General features: G+C 39.1%; 1 protein-coding gene and 1 long non-coding RNA gene across 5 annotated transcripts in view; both read left to right on the top strand.

The window, feature by feature from the left end:
- Positions 1–4,143, top strand: part of LOC119731613 (serine/threonine-protein kinase TAO1-like) — a 33,984-nt gene extending 29,841 nt beyond the window's left edge. For all 4 annotated transcript variants that reach the window (XM_038204817.1, XM_038204816.1, XM_038204818.1 and 1 more), the window contains 4 exons: positions 214–453; positions 1,451–1,663; positions 2,312–2,494; positions 3,197–4,143. In XM_038204817.1, coding sequence (XP_038060745.1) covers positions 214–453; positions 1,451–1,663; positions 2,312–2,494; positions 3,197–3,445 — 885 coding nt within the window. In that variant the 3' untranslated portion in view covers positions 3,446–4,143. The remainder of the gene's footprint in view (positions 1–213; positions 454–1,450; positions 1,664–2,311; positions 2,495–3,196) is intronic.
- Positions 4,144–11,821: 7,678 nt separating this feature from the next.
- LOC119731593 lies at positions 11,822–12,587 on the top strand. Its single transcript, XR_005271471.1, has 2 exons — positions 11,822–11,890; positions 12,216–12,587. It is a non-coding gene; the product is annotated as an uncharacterized LOC119731593 (long non-coding RNA).
- Positions 12,588–17,647: the final 5,060 nt, after the last annotated feature.

The raw sequence follows: 17,647 nt of genomic DNA, 5'->3' as shown, positions 1-17,647 counted from the left end.
CCATCCGAAGGACGAAGCAATAATGGTTAAGTGTCTTGCTTAAGGGCACAAGTGTCAAGAATGAGACTGGAACCCATACTCTGCAGGTCAAAAACACCAGAGCTTGAGTCTGGTGCTCTTAACCACTCAGCCATGACACTCAACCTTAAATGATGCACAATCAACTTTTATTAACTTATGTTTGACGTAAGAGTGTTTTCCTTTCTTATTTAGATCTTACACAAGAGGCAAATAGTGAAGGAAATGGAGCACGTGATGGGTCTACGTCATCACGAACAGACGCAATCGCTAGAATATCGACATCTGAAACAGATACAGAACCTGAGGAGTGAACAGATGGAGAAACAGTTTGAGACAGAGTTGGCAAACCAGGGAGAATATAACAAGAGAGCTCAGCGGGAACTCAGGAAGAAACACGGCCTGGAAACAAAACAACAACCTAAGAATCTCAAGGTATGTAGCAGTTATTAGACAGCACATGAAGGGGGAGGGTTAAATAGAAAGAAAACATTGACTGAAAACAAAACAACAACCTAAGAATCTCAAGGTGTGTAGAGGTTACTAGACACCCAGTGGGGGGACCTTTAAATAGGAGGAAACATGGACTGGACATGAACAGGGTCATTCTGCGTCAATTCAACATGATTTTCCACCTGACCCTCACAGATTGAAACATTAGTTGGTGTGATGATTGGCCTAAATGAAAAGCCTTCAGAATGATTTTTTAGTAAATTGGCTTGTTAAGTTTTGATATACAGGTGAACAACATCTGTGAAAGTAGAGCACCTACATAGCCAAGTTGTACATCATGTTAAAGCTCTTTGAATGGCCTCCATTTCATTAAATTTACCAAAATTGTATCATGAAGCGCAGAGAAAATGCATAATGAAATGACCTTTGACCTTGAAGTACGAAAATTGGAATGTTAAATAATGCCTAGAAACCCAGCCATGAGACAAAACAACAACCCAACATTCTCCAGATTTGTAGCCATTTAATACTAGGAATGGAGGAAGGGGGTTATGAAACCAGAGTTTTTAACTTCATCACAAGTCCTCATAAGTCTTCACAAGTCAATCACAAGTCAGTCACAAGTCATCAAATGTCACGTCAAGTCACAAGCTATTCAAATGAACTAGGACAAAGGCAAATTGTTTGTTATCTTTTTAAACTATCGCAGGAACTTTCTAAATGTCACTTGGTGGTTGTTTCATCTGTCTGTCCGTCTGTCCCCAAAACTTAACCAAAAGTATGGTGCTCCATATGTGCTTCGGCAGGAATAATTTCGATTGATTCTATGAAGGACTTCTTGCAACATGGCCAGAGCTTATTGTGCACTCGCACTGGTGTACTTGTGACTAGACTTGTTTGTGATTTATTTGGACTCTATAACGCTGCTAAGTACAAAAGTCTTTCAATTGATGCAATAGCCTCCTATTTTCTGTTCCAGATCAAAGAACAATCTATCAAGAAACAGTACCACGACGCCTGCAAGATCCAGATGAAACAGTTCAAGCAGCTACAAACCCAAGTCCTACAGAACACTGCGAGAGAAAAACAGAAGAGTGTCTCTAAGAAGATGAAAGAAGAACAGAAGAGGAAGATGGCGATCTTAGGAGAGCAGTATCGCTTGAGTAGCCAAGAAATGCTTCAGTCACAATCTGTAAGTCACATTTGATGGAATTATTGTGATGTCATTTTAAACATTCAGTATTTTAATTATTTTTGTGCCCTTTACTGATCAATTTTAATACCTCTACCAAGGAGGTTATGTTTTCATCGGTGTTGGTTTGTTGGTTTGTTGGTTTGTTTGTTTGAACAAGATAATTTAAAAAGTTATGGACCGATTTTCATGAAAACTTTTTTAGGGGTGGTCCTTGGTACAAGTACAAATCAATTCGATTTTGGAAGTGATCCGGATCTGGGTCTGGGAGATAGGGCCAGATTCCACAATTTTGCTTTTAACCCCTTGATGCTGGGATTATCAAACCTCACTTTACTGACCTACATGCATGACTGCACAGCGGCCTTTGTCCAGTAGCAGCTGCACTGCCCACAGGCCGCATAACATGGTGATTACGGCTTAAACAACATACCATGACGGATTAGCGGAAAGCAGCCAACACTGCTGTTTTTCAATAAATTCAGAATACGAGCAATCCTGTCATGGAAGTCAGGTGGATATGTGGGTATTTCTTTGGGGTGTACTGACAATACAGCGGGGAGTAATTCAGTCTTGGCGGAGGTTTGCACCCAAACAAGCATGTGAATTTTGCTTATATGTTTATAACTTGTTCCGTCTTTCTCACAGATTCGTTTGAGTGACTCTCAACAGCGAGAATGCAAAGAGCTGCACGAAACCCTGAAACAGGAGTTAGAGCTACTGCACGCCTATCAGAGTAAAACGCGACTACAGCTGGATGCACAACACATGCGAGAGAAGAAAGATCTAGAAGAATGGGTGTCGTTACGTCGAGCTAGGCTAGAGCAACGGGTAAGATGATTAAGAAATATACCTCAAAACTTGGCAAGGGATTGCCCTTTAACCAAATTAAACTCCCTAGCATGATTTACTAGGAACCATACCCATCCTGGTAAATTCCAACACCATGTGGGAAACTGCACACACATATTTCTGACTTTCATTCTGGAGGTGTGCCAACCCAATGTAAAAGACTGTCTTTTTAGGGGTACTGTACCCATCCTGACAGATTCCAACAAAACATGCCGTTGGGGTTGGATGGGTTGAGTTCTGTTAGGTTAATTAGCCTAATTGGCTTCTCCACACAGTTGCTGAAAAGCCGTTGTTGTTCTGATTCTTTTTCTTCTTGTTCTTTCCCAGATCCCATAGACTTTGTAGGCATTTTTCTCCACAGCATTTTTGACATAAACAGTCATAAAGTAGAAAGTTTGTGGGTGACACCATGTGGAAAGTAATCTCTTCTTGGAAGAAGTGTGGTTCCGAGAACGAGCACACTGTCTGAAACGTTGAGTTCTACACTCAACCAACCGGTTTTTTTTCAGAACCACACTTCTTCCAAGAAGATATTACTTTCCACATGGTGTTATTCGCAATCTTTATACCTTATGTTATCTGCCATGCAAAGCTGCAAGTCATATATAAACGATCATATTCCTTTGAAACTTGACATAGACAAAGACTAACTGTGAGGTTTCTTTGTTGATTTCTTATTAGATCGAGGAGGACACGGTGCGGTTGCAATCAGAGAAGAGCGAGCAGATACGTCATCTCCTTGAGACTCAGAGCACCGAGATTGAGAGCTTCGATGCCGAGACGTTGAGTATGGGCTTCGAAGCTCTGACAATTGAGAAAATCACTCAGGCATACGAGGGTAGAATGCTTGACGGTCCCACGGGGAATGGTGGTAGTTTCCGATATCGCTCCAACAGTACTTCATCTGCTGGCTACAACTCCACGTCATAGAATTATACCCCTCTTCTCCCCCTCCCTGTTGCATAGATGCCCCTCACGGTAGACACGTCTTTGTCTGTCATACATATGAGTAGACACCTTATGCTTTCACTGTTGAATATAAATACCAAACCCTGTCCTCAGAGAGGGCGCTGTGCGCAAGAGCTCTATTTACCACTGCATTGACTAGTCTCGTTTCAAAACTGAATTTGCACCAGGACTGTGACCATCATTACAGACAGCGTGTGTCTCCATTGTTTTATATGCCGATCAATTTCCCCTGTAACTATTTTTTTGCTTTTGGTTGAAACTTACAGTTATCGTGAAGTGATTGCGATCAGTTTTATGTTTGGAGATTTTACCCGAGACGGATCAGAGTCAGTGGATAAGCAATTCACATGGAATACCGCATTATTTATAAATCAAAGAGCACATGGTCTTCACACTGTCTGTGAGTGAGCTACTCAAGCAGAACATGGCAGTGTTGTAAAGTCCATTACAAGTTTGGTCACAAATAAATCACAAGTCACGTCAAAAAATTGGTCAAAATTTACAAGGATTAACAGTAAGAACCCATTATGTTTGGCACTGTTGTTTTTAATACTATTGTTCATGACTTGGCTGGGGACTGGATGACTTGTGATTGACATGTAATGAACATGTGATGGACATGTGATGGACATGTGATGGACATGTGATTGACATGTGATGTACATGTGATTGACATGTGATTGACGTGTGATTGACATGTCATGGACATGTCATGGACATGTCATGGACATGTGATTGACATGTGACGGACATGTGATGGACATGTGATGGACATGTGGTTGACATGTGATGGACACGTCATGGACACGTCATGGACACGTCATGGACATGTCATGGACATGTCATGGACATGTCATTTGATATGTGATGGACATGTGATTGACATGTGATTGACATGTGATGGACATATTGATTTGTGAGAAGTGAGATTTAGTGACAGGCTTGACTAAAACACCAGAACACAACTATAAAAACACCATTCATTCAACTACACGTTTTGTAGCTTCAATTATGTTTATTGTAGCAGTATCCTATTTAAATGTGTGGTCTCATGTACAGCCTACTTTTTTATTTAACTTAAGGCGTAAAAGGTACCAGATCAAATTATTAACAATTTGTAGACGTGAGGATACAAGCATACACCCAACAATGGAAATATTATGAGGCTTCTCAACATTTGCTTTTGTTTTAATAATCTGACATACTTCAGGGCTGTACATAAATAGAAGTTCATCAATATATTATTTTCAAGGTCCGCTGGCATGTTGTCAGATTTTTGAAATCCCAAGTAACAGACAAACTAATTTTTTCCATCCATAAACTATAAGAAAGCACGACATATTACAATCTTTAACTTTGAGATTTCAGTAAACTACTAAACTGTTGTTGAAGCCTAGAAACTCGTGTTACAGCATTCTCATTTGCCCCCCCCCCCCAAAAAAGTCATTACTTTTGATGCATCTATCATATAATTAACAATCTTTAGGTTTATAAATACAGACCTTTAAACATTTGTTTGATTGAGTAGTGGAAGTTTTCGATGCATGAGCTCTATTTATTTGTTTATTGGTGCTGATGAAACGAATCAATCATGAAAAGACTGCATTTCTTTTGGTTCACTTACTTCGAAGAAATTTTGTGCAAAGTTAGACACAAATCCATGTTGTATCCACTCACATTTTGTTGATGGACCTGCTCCAACCAAATGAAAGATTAGTCGCATACTGTCACAAATATTTTCTTTGTATTCCCATTTGTGGTACCGCAAAATCCAAACTTGCGATGTCATTACGAGAAGCAAAACACTGTTATTCATTGTAAAATACCCAACTCACATGTCTTCCAAATGTTGTGTGGGAATTTTAATGAGGGATTATTGACAAAAGAAATTCATAGAAAGACCCAAATTTGCTGTTGATTTGAAATTCAATTTTTGGAAAAAGGTTTTAGGTTGCATTTTTTGGTGTCATCACACCCCTGATTAAATGGAAATGTTGCAAATGTTTGTGTGCCAAAACGTGGAAGTCTTATCAATGCACTAAGCGGACATGTTTAATATGTACAAACCATGCTTAACCTAACATTGGTTACCAGTCAAAGTATCATATATTACCTGTACATATTGTATTTGACTGGTACCCAATGTATTTTTGAATAACATTGTCGGCTTAGTAGTATGACATAACATCTACCTAACTTAACAGTAATGCGTTATAATGGATTAGATTACTAGTGCAAACCTCAGTGTACACACGTAGCCAAATGTTAATCCTTAGCCTCCAACGGAAAACAACTTTAGCCAAAACTGAATCTTCAGGAATGTCAATGTGTGAAGCAAATCTTACTTTAAAACATAACTTGGGAAAATTCTAGTTTAACACAAAATTATCAAATGGAAAGTCTAAGTGCATCGTAGAATTGATGCACTGAGTTGTTTTGGAACTTTATGAAGTCTGGTACCCTGAAACTTTAGTGTCTGTGTGCCAAAATTGTCCAGGACTATTCGCTCTTTCCACACTTCCACCATGGGCATGCAGAACCTCGATCTGGCAACTTTACTTGAAAAGAGCGAATTGTCCTATAAGGCTTTGTCTAAATGGGGTATTTGACTGAATCTTTACCGTCTAAGCCATTTTGCTAGGATGAATCCTCAATCCTACAAATCCTCAAACTACTACTATGTGGATATAAGATACAGTCTCAATCCTCCAAAGTCATCCATTATTTCTGGATTTTGTTTGATGGAGGGTGACCACTGCCTCAATCCTTCAAAATCCTCCAACGATAACTACCAGCCGATTTTGTATGCATCTAATGATAAATTTAACTGGTAACCAGTTCGCATTCTGGATGCAAACGTTCTTTTTTCAAGTCATCTGCAAGCATTTGCTATTCTTTTTAACTTTTGTTTTGATTGTTATAATGCAAGACAGTGTTGATTAATAAGTGGATGGTACTATCAAAGTTGTCTGATTATATGTCAATGTACATGATTTGATTATAAAGTGACCTTTCATCGGGAATTTAAACTTCTTCTGAAAGTTGATTGCACACCTCTCTAACGCGTGGAGAACATACAACGAAAACCTAAGTTATTTTCAAACGTTTAATTTCTTAACTTGTATTATAAAGCAGGTTTTAACCAGGCTTTGCACATAACCCCCATTGAGATATCATGCTGCCCCGATTAAACTGTAATATAGACCCGAAGTAATAAAACTGGCCAGGGTTAATCCCATTGTGGCTGGTTGTGTTAAATAAACCTGGTTAAACATGTAGAATAAAACAGTATTTAACCAGGTTAAAAGTAACCCATTTAGGTTATGTTTATTTGGTTATCAGCTGTAAAGCAATGTACATTGTAGTGCTAATAAAAATATGAATGTATTAAAACAAGACGTACAAAATCTGTACTTGTCTATCGCTGACTTTTCTATTGTGATTTTAGATGTCTGTATTACAGTATTTTGATATGAAGCTCATATCCAACACATGAAAGACTCGCAGCTCGCTCGTAAAGTAGTTTACAAATTCCCCCCCCCCCCCCAATTTCATTATTTTCCTAACTTGACCGCCCCCGTGAATTGTTTAATAATCGGAGGAGTGAAGACACCCTTTTGTCGTAATTTCTAGGAAATAAATTAAACGTTGCGTATCTCTCCCGCTCGCCAACAGCTAGACATACTGGTACCTTTTAGATGTAATACAATGGGGAAATAGCGTACGGTACTATTGTCCTTCCCCTTTTTGAAACAAAAGACACCCGAGCTCTTTGCTTCCAGAAAGTGTGTGTTGGTTATTACGAATACGACTGTTGGATTGCATGCTCCAAACTAAATTCTCCAATTGCCTAAAAATGCAAATTGCCTCGAAATGCAGGAGAAAACATTCGTAGATTTCAAAATTTTCGGGGAGCATGCGCTGTTGCCTCCCCTCACCCCCTTTAATTTTTTTTTTTTTTTGGGGGGGGGGGGGGGTTTCGGCCGGGTCATGGTTCAACCTCTGGTCGCTATGGTCTTCCCCCAAACAACTTTATTTGATCGAGACAACCAAATGCATTTTCCATTTTATGCAAATCGCCGCGGCCTCGGTTATAAGGAAATGTGACACTTGCCATTCGCGCCGCCAAAATGCTTTTGAACACATGAGAGAGGAGATCATGTGAGGTTTTTTTTCACGCATTCGAGTGAATTGGCAGGCACGGAGAGAAACCGTCACAACGAAGTTGTAAACGTTGTGGGGCCCAGGTAAAACTTCTGAATTTCGATATTTAATTAAGTGTTCATTTTTGTAGGCCCCTATAATATTAAGAAAGACAGGTTTTAATGTTTGCGATGACCTATAAAGTAATTTCCTGAAAAAATTTTCCCGTTTTTTTTATAACCCTCTTTAGTTTTATTCAAATTTTTGAGCAACGATTAGGCCAAAAAAAAAAAGTCTCCGGTTTCTGGTATGCGCGCGCGTCGCCGTAGCCATGCGCGTTGGCAAAATGAAAAAAGTTTTTTTTTTCAATGAAAGATGATGTCTCAACACCGCCAAACTCACTGGTTTGACTGGAATCCTGCTGCTGCACAATTTTAACGTGTTTTTAGATGGGGTTATGGTCGAGAATAAGCTTTATGTGGCCTCTCTGGACTCCCATATATTTGCACTAAGTTTAGTCGGGCACCATTTACAGTCATCAGCCGAAATTTGAAGCAAACAAATCAGGTAAAAAAAAATTTTTAAAAGCCGCGTCGCCGCACCACTTTGTGGGCAAGCTGAGCTTGCCCACAAAGTGGTGCGGCGACGCGGCTTTTTTTGCCAAGCTCCATACCAGAAACCGGAGACTTTTTTTGGCCTGATCACCCGTACAAAATGTATTCCCCAAACAAGCCAAATTCTGTTCAATTTTATGAAAATCGAGTCGCGGAAGGTTACCTGTGATGGGGCACTTTCCAAAATAACTGGTTCACGCCCAAATATATATTTGTAATCATTACGTAATTGTTTGTGGGAATCACTTCGCGGAGGGTTACTGATTTTCAGTCGTCCCCAGTGCTTACTTTATTTCCAACCGCGTTTCCAATAGTAAACCCTGGATAGGAAACTTTCTTCCTGTATCCTGATTGGATACCGCAATTGGCTAGTAATGGATTTTTATCGTGTACTTGGTGCTATTATTCACAACGTGCAGTACGTGTTTTCGCGATCATTCGTCCACGCCTTCTCGAAAATACTAATTTCCTTTCCAATTTGCTCATATTAATATGAAATATGTTACTGCATGTTGTCTGGATAAGATCGTAACAGTTTGAATTCAAAAATCGTGTTTTCGTAACTCACGCCGTGCTCGCGCTGCTACGAATTGACTCTGTTTTTACCCCAGACACCGCATACACAAACAAACGCTAATGTGTAACGCATATCCAGGCACCAGACTGTTCCTCATTTGCATACGTGTTCAAAAATCTTGCACATGCAAATGATCCAACCAACGTACGTCGACAACCTTCTAGGTGTTTGTACGTTTATGGAACAGAAACAGAAACAGATCCAATACCAGGGTGAGAGAGCAGGTAGTGATGGGCGCGACACCCTGGGGACGAGGTTGGATTTTCAGTGACTAGGGCACTTTCCAAAATTACTGGTCCGCACCGCCTAATGCTTTGAAAATGATGCCGTCACTTGGGACCAGGGATTTACCAAACGATTTCACACATGCGTTTACAGCATTCATAATTTGGCGGGCAGAGCGATTGCAGCTAGAGACTTAGAGTTTACATGTATACCGACACAACAGCCAAAGTAAGTACACTTTAGGCCTAAAAACTTAACCATTTTTTTCTTCAAAATTACGTTATAGCCTGGAAAGAATAGTACCAGTACTTCTTTAGTTGTCGAGTGCATTATATAGTTTTAAGTACTCTAACAGCAAAATTGGCAATGTCAGTTTTTTGCAGTCCCATGTCGTTTGACCTTCATTGAGAAAATAAATGTGAAGTGGCGTCAGGATGCAACATTCTTTCCAGATTAACTCGTGTTTGTTGTAATTTTGAAATTAAGCACTTTAAAAAGAAAATGTGATTTTTTAACCTTTTTTTTTTGCAGTCAGACCGTGTGAGGCTTGCACGTTGTAATTCTCAAAACACTCATGAAGTTAGCCTGACACAATGAAAGCCCGATTCTGATTGGCTGATAAAAAAAACCATTAGAAATAATTGTAAAGATTCCCATATCTGGCCATCACTTGTCACCCTGTGCACAAACCCTATGAGACTGGTCTGAAAGTGTTTTCTCAATGAATACTTCAACATTTTCCCTGCTACTTTTGACTTTTTAGGACACGCCGGTAATTATTATCACTTTCTGATGGCTGATTACAATGATAGGTCACTCAAGTGAAAAATTAGTGATGGACAGATATGGGAATCTTTCCACATGATTTTTTATTAGCCAATTGGCATCAAGCTTTCATTGCATCAAGCTTCACTGACGGTGAGTCTTGATTTCGAGCCTGTTTTGTGGTTGTTGTCGACAACTTTTACCCCGTAATTTCTCTCATCAATCAAAGCCCTGCCCTCTTCACACATAATTGAACCTGCTGATATTCAAGAAATGTGTCATTATACCAGCTGTTCAAAAGTGTCAAGAAATATCAGAATGTTACTTGTGAGTGTCATTTAACAATTGGCTATTTTGGTGATTCTTTTAACCTTATATAGGACTGGGGGGCCTGAGGAGAACGAGTACCTAATTTGGGTCCTACTAAAATGCGTCAACAAGCATCAACAAGCGTCAACGGTCGTCAACAAGCATCAACAAATTTTGTATGTGCTTTTGAACATTAAAAGTAGCTTTATATGGAAAAAAAACAATAAAGAACATCTTCTGCATATCAATTAAAGTTAAAATTAGTGAAAAAGTTGTTTTCCAGCGCGAAACCTTCGATGAGTTTGTCAGTTTAGTATTGGCCGCCATCTTGTTTGTGTTGACACTGGTCGCGCTGATTGGACCATTCCATTTATCGCTTGGGTGAACCTGGTGTATGGAATTACTGACCGAGGTCTGAGTGAGGGGCCTGAATCGATTATATTTTATTGAACAGTGTAAGTAGGCATATTATTCAAATAGGCCTAATTAGCCAAGTACCATGACCAATTTTTGCCTAATTTATAACTAAAGAAAAAATAGTTTTCCTAATTTCTAGGTATCGCTAAAAGCGTTTCGAAGAAAGAAACCCCTATGCGTTAATGGTACACCCCATGCATGCGTAGTATGTAGATCTCTGCTTCATGTGACCAAGATGGCGGGATGCGGCCGATACTAAACCGACAAACTCGTAGGTTTTGCATTGAAAAACAACTTTTTAAATAATTTAAACTTTAATTGATATGCTGAAGATGTTATTTATTGCTATTTTTATCATATAAAGCTACATTGAATGTTCAAAAGCATATACAAAATTTGTTGATGCTTGTTGACGACCATTGACACTTGTTGACGTTTGTTGGCACATTTTAGTAGGACGGCCTAATTTTCCTGTAAAGATAAGCTTTTTGGGGTCCCATGCTCAGCTACAGTTGCATAATGGGACGTATTTTTATTGTTATGCCCCCCCCCCCAATTTTAAAGATGGCGGTATCTGCACAATGGCTTAATGGCCCTCAAACAAATTTTCAAGAAACATTTTTGAATTTTAGACTAAAATTGGTAACATTTTGTTGTACTGAGCATGAAATTGCACAATTATTTGGTAATAGTTGTATAATCTGCACAAGTCTAGCAAATATTTTGCAAAAGAAATTGAAAGTTTTTTGGCGCCATAAAAGCTTTCATTGGAAACACACAAACAGCCTAATGAACATAATAAGAGATGGCGAAAAGGTTTTTATTGTGTCCTGGGGGGGGAATCAAAACAACTATAGCAAATTATTTTCAGGGGCGAAGCTGACCCCCCCCCCCCCCCCCCCCCCATCCACCCCAATTGATCACTTTTTTTTAAAGGATGTACATCTTGTCTCTTTTCGTTTCTTCTGCTAGCTCCAACTTCAATGCTCATCACATGAGCATGCAGGCGTGGAACCGGGGGGAGGGGGTCCAAATTTGTTTTTGTCAATAGACATTCATCAAAAATAATGCTGGTATTAATATATGCTTGTGCACAAAATACGGACAGAGCCTGTTAAGTTACGGGGGTATTTTGTACACTATCCTGTAACAAAGTGTTAAAAATTGTCGGATTTGAACAACGCCCCCTTTGAAAGTAGGGTATGAAGGCCTTAAACTTTGAATTTTATGCCCTTTATGAATAAAAGAATTGGATGTCTTATTTTCCTTACCTTTTATTATTCAGAAATGCGATAACAGTGCTAATGTTCCTCCACCTCCAGTCATGATGAACTCCGTGGAGGGGAATGGTGACAGGTGTGTCATTCTGCCTGTTTGTTCATTGGTCTGTGTGTTTGTTTGTTTGTATACATGTCTAATTATTTGTGGTCTGTTTGGAAAACAATTGACTGTTGGTTTCTGTGGCCAACTATGAACCCATGTGTTTGTTGATCAGTTTTGGCAGCTAATATTTAGGCTCACTCACAATCTGTTCGTCTGTCAGACCATTCGTTATCTACCCACTTCTCTGTTTCCTACCCACTGTTCCAGTTATACCTCACCCAACTCTAAATAGAATGCATTACATGTTACCAGCTACCAACTTGAATAAAGACCAATCATGCACTCTTGTACTGTACAGAGGTCAACGAGGGGTCACTGAGACATCAAAGGTGACGACTACTGATGTCAAGGAAGAAGTGACAGATGAGCGCCCAAAAGGAATTGATCCTCCACGCTTGAACATGTGTTAACTGTACATTTATGTTAATTCAATCTACACTGGTTTAATATTTTGATATTTGTTTTTGCCCTTCACTGATTTTATTTTTTATGAGTATACTAGTTACTTTGTGCTATTTATGAGTTTGTAAGAAAAAGATCACAAGCTTGCTTGGGTGAGACTCAAAGCCAACCTCCTGCTTACTGGAGCAGACATCTTACCCACTCAACCACTGGGCTGGCTGATGATTTCAGAAAATTTAGATTGTCAATAGAGTCATCTGCAAATTTAGCTGTAAAGCAATGTACATTGTAGTGTTAATAAAAATATAAATGTATTAAAACACGACGTACAAAATCTTGACATTTATAATATCACTAACTTTTCTATCATGTAATTTTGGATTTCTGCATTATTTTGATATGAAGTCCATATGAAACACGTGAAAGACTCGCCTGTAATATAGTTCACCAAATCCCCCCCCCCCCTTCATTATTTTTTGGCCCCCAAGACTTTTTTTAATAATCGGAGGAGTGAAGACACCCTTTTGTGTTAAAGTTTAAGAATTAAATTCAAACATTGCGTATCTCTCTCAAGCCATCAACTGCATACACATACCTTTTAGATTTAATACAATGTGGAAATAGCGTACGGTACTATTATATACTTCAAATAAATCCTTCCCTTTTTTGGGAAAAAAAAATCCCGAGCCCTCTCGGCCCCCCAAAATAGTGTTGATATGACAACTGTCGGTTATGGTCCAAAGTTAATTCTGTAATTGTCTAAAACTGTCAATTGTCAAAGAATGCAGTAAAACTGTATTATATTTGAAAATTGTCTCGTACCATACTTTTAATGGGGGCGCTGTTCAAATCCGATGATTATTAACAGTATATCACCGAATAGTGTACATATACCCCCTATTAACCGAGCTTGCTCTGTACGCATTTTATGCAAGGCGGACCGTATATTACTAGCAAAAAATGTTTGGGTGTCGGAGCGGGGGGGGGGGGGGGGGGGGGGGTGGGGGTTTCGCATTTTTTTCCCAATGAATTTCTCTGGATCAAAAATTTTGACAGTGCTGGGGGTTTGATACCCCCCCCCCCCCCCCCCCCCCCCCGGATAGTAGCCAAAAAGTTAGGGAGATGATCCTCGGCTATATTTGCACAATTCCACCGTTTTTTTCAAAACATGAGGTTTCCAAAAATATTGTGGGGGCACATTTGATTCAAATAAGGTGGCGTAGAAATTTGTGAAACCCTTATCAATTGCGAATTTATTGCGCCCGCTGTCGGTCTAATTGCGGATCCGCGCCTGCTTGCAAACGTTTAAATAGTTTCAAGTAAATTGTAAACCTTTGGAATGTATGAATACCTACCGCCCTCGCAGGAGCTCTCCTTACTGAAGGAATTGTTGTTGGCATTGTTCAGGCGAACAAGTGAAATGCCTGTGCTTAGTGGAGCGTTAGGGCGTGGTGCAGCGCGAAATTCAAGACAGTCATTCCTGCACTTGCCGTCCTGAGAAAAGGATCGACGCAGAGCGCTGTTCTGTCTTCGTTCTTTGCGTTTCCTGGGTTCAGCCACATTCATTTCCCTCCTTTACAACCATTGCTATTTCTTTGGTACCATTATGAAGCCTCGCCTAGCTGTATCTGGCTTCTGACGGCCCCTTTTTATGCTGAAGTACCTTCCGGTGAGCTCAACTTTTCAAAACTAATTTTCTAATGCAAAATTGTATGTTTTAGTGACTGTATTTGAGTATTTTCACTATGATCATTGCAGATATATGATGCCTCCAATATTGCATTATTGTGGCTAATATCCTCATTGTATATGTTGTAAAATAACCTCATTTCACAAAGTTGGTTATTTAAGGTGTTGGTATTTGTAGGCCTATAGTACAAACTGTAGATTTTCTTGTGAAAAATAACAATGTTCACACGTACTCGTATTTTATTAGTGCCGATCATAGACTTTGCATCTCCGTGTCAACCGCCATGCATTATGCGAGGGCCCTACCGGTACGGATGCCATGGTTACGACAACACAGTCAATACCTGATGCACCTCACAACGATGGAGGGGTTAGCGGCGGATGCTGTCCGGGGCATTTTGGCTGTCAACATGTCCTACATGTCCAACATGTCGGACTACTTGGCATTTCGTCGAAGCGAAGTTGTACACCCGTCTGTGGCAACCCTGGAGCTACCACAGACGGTAAAGGAGTATATTCAGTTTTACTGAAGAAAAAAAAACAACCGGCCCTTTTCAGGGCCACATATTTTTTCAAAAAAGAGATTGAAATCTGTGTCTGATTAATTTTTTTTTTTTTGATACGCTCGTTTATTAAGAAATTCATGAAGTATATATCCAAACTGATGGAATAATTTCAAAATGTCTTACCATTTGGAAAAGTTGTATTTGAAAGCCCAATACTAGCAATAGTTCCACTTCAGTGGTAATCTTTGTAGGGCCTAGGTAAAATTTCTGAATTTCAATTGGCAATATGTAAGAAAGACAAGATTTAATTTTGCGATGACGTACAAATTAATTTTTTGAAAAGAATTTTCTCTTTTAATAACTGTCTTTATAATTAGTTTGCAATAATATTTTCTGGTTAAAATTTTTAACCAAGCTGGCTCTGTACGTATTTTGTGCAAGACGGACATTATTACTAGCAAAACAAGTTTGGGTGTCGGAGCGGGGGGGGGGGGATTTTTCGCATTTTTTTAATGAATTTCTATGGATCCAAAATATTTTGACAGTGCGGGGGGGGGGGGGGTGACCCACCCCTCTGGATCCACGCCTGTTTTGCAAACGTTTAAATAGTTTTAAGTAAATTGTAAACCTTTAGGAATGTATAAATACCTACCGCCCTCGCAGGAGCTCTCCTTACTGAAGGAATTGTTGGCATTGTTCAGGCGAACAAGTGAAATGCCTGTGCTTAGTTGAGCGTTTAGGGCGTGGTGCAGCGCGAAATTCAAGACAGTCATTCCTGCACATGCCGTCCTGAGAGAAGGATCGACGTAGAGCGCTGTTCTTTCTTCGTTCTTTGCGTTTCCTGAGTTTAGCCACATTCATTTTCCTTCCTTTACAACCGTTGCTATTTCTTTGATACCATTATGGAGCCTCGCCTAGCTGTATCTGGCTTCTGACGGCCCCTTTTTGTGCAGAAGTACCTTCCGGTGAGCTCAATTTCAAAACTAATTTTTTCATGTAAAATTGCATGTTTTAGTGAATGTATTCGAGTATTTTCACTATGAACATTGCCGATATATGATGCCTCCAATATTGCATTATTATGGCTAATAAATATCCTCATTGCATGCTGTATGCTAAATAACCTCATTTCACAAAGTTGGTTATTTAAGGTGTTGGTATTTGTCAGAGGTGGCAGCAAGTCATTTTTTGCAATTCCAAGTCAAGTCACAAGTCACTGTTTGCAAGTCCAAGTCAAGTCACAAGTCATCAGGTCCAGTCACAAGTCAAGTCACAAGTCATTAGGTCCAGTCACAAGTCAGTCACAAGTCATTTGGTCTAAACACAAGTCAAGTCACAAGTATCTTTGTCCAAGAACACGTCAAGTTGCACATTATTTTGTCCAGCTGTAATAAGCTAAAAGAACCTGACGTTTGAACTTACAAGTTATTTTTTAACATGCCTCCTTAATTCCACTTTTTCAATGTGTTGCAATTACTAGTCTTGTAGTTTATCACATATCTGTCGGATATATTAGCCCTTTGTATACTTTATTAAATTTCCTTTACATTGTAGAAATAAATGTTGAGATGACATGAAAAAAGGACTTCACTCACTCGATTACATGTAGTATACTAACACTTTATTGTTCAATTTTCATGTATACTAAACGCCTACCAACGGGTTAGGATACCCGGTATTTTACATGCAATTGACAAAGGCCTGCTTTCTTTTCATGAAAGGTTCCTTTCAAAGTTTGTTCAACCATTACATTTAGCAAGAGACATTGAAAACTGTAGTTTGTTGTGACAGTCTTAATGAAAACTTTTGAAACTAGTGGGAACTATTCATTTTACTGGATTCATTCACTGAGATCTATTTTCTGGAATGAAACTTTCTCGCTATAATAGCTTAATTAAAGTGTATTGGGTCGCTCGAGTAGCGTCTGACTTCGGTTGGTAACAAGTCATTTTTTGCAATCCCAAGTCAAGTCACAAGTCTTTGTTTGCAAGTCCAAGTCAAGTCACAAGTCAAAGCTGGTATTTACAAGTCAAGTCACAAGTCACAAAAATAGCGACTCGAGTCCGACTCGAGTCCAAGTCACATGACTCGAGTCAGCAACTCTGGTATTTGTAGGCCTATAGTACAAACTGTAGATTTTCTTGTGAAAAATAACAATTCGTATTTATTTGTATTTCATTTCAGTAATCCATATTTGTGAACATTATTTTGCTGTGGTAGCTGTTGAGACGATATGGAGGCTAATCCTATAGCAGGTATACATGATCGTTATTGGTTCATATTGCAGAAAATTAGTTCAGTAGGATTAGCATTGCGTATTTCCCATATATTTTGCCTCACTTCGACTCTACAATATGTACATTGAATACGGATTCTTGTTTATTTGTTCAGAATCTTTGTGTGGACATAACATTGTTGCTGTGCTGATTTGAATACTTCAAATGGCTCGCAACGCATGTACATGTACTTTTGTCAAATTGAAATCATGCAATTTTACTAAATAATCATGACCGCTTTGGTAACACTTTGTAATGGTTATATTGTACAAAGTGCTGGCTAACTTTCCCGCTCAAAATAAGTGATATCAATGTTTTCTATTTGTACACAGACTCCCTCCTCATCTGGTAGCTTTGTTGTTATTTCCCTGGTCATTTCCCCTTATTTTTCCTACTTGTTCCCGGACTAATTTTGTACATTATCCTCAGATTTTTCAATTGTAAATCAGACACCCGCATAAAATCATTTTTTTGTTAAGTTCCCAATTGATCTTGTGAACGACCGGAAAATCAAGTTTCCAACAGCACTTGAGTTTTTTTCACTACTTTCTCTCGTCATCATGGTTACATAAAAAAATAATCCCTACATTTTCTCGGGTAAATTTATATGATCTATTTTCCACCGTTATTTTAACACGTCTACCTTAAATAATGGCCAAAAAGTTAGGGAGATGATCCTCGGCTATATTCGCACGATTCCACTATTTTGTTTTTTAAACATAAGGTATGTTTTCCCCCAAAAAATCGTGGGGGCACATTTGATTCAAATTATAGGTCGCGTAGAAATTGTGAACCCTCATCAATCGCGAATGTATTGCGCCCGCTGTCGGGCTAATTGCGTCATTCGGATATGAGCC

Source organism: Patiria miniata, unplaced genomic scaffold (assembly GCF_015706575.1).
Source record: "Patiria miniata isolate m_02_andy unplaced genomic scaffold, ASM1570657v1 HiC_scaffold_24, whole genome shotgun sequence".
Taxonomy (NCBI): Eukaryota; Metazoa; Echinodermata; class Asteroidea; order Valvatida; family Asterinidae; genus Patiria; species Patiria miniata.
This window is presented reverse-complemented; position numbering and strand designations above follow the sequence as displayed.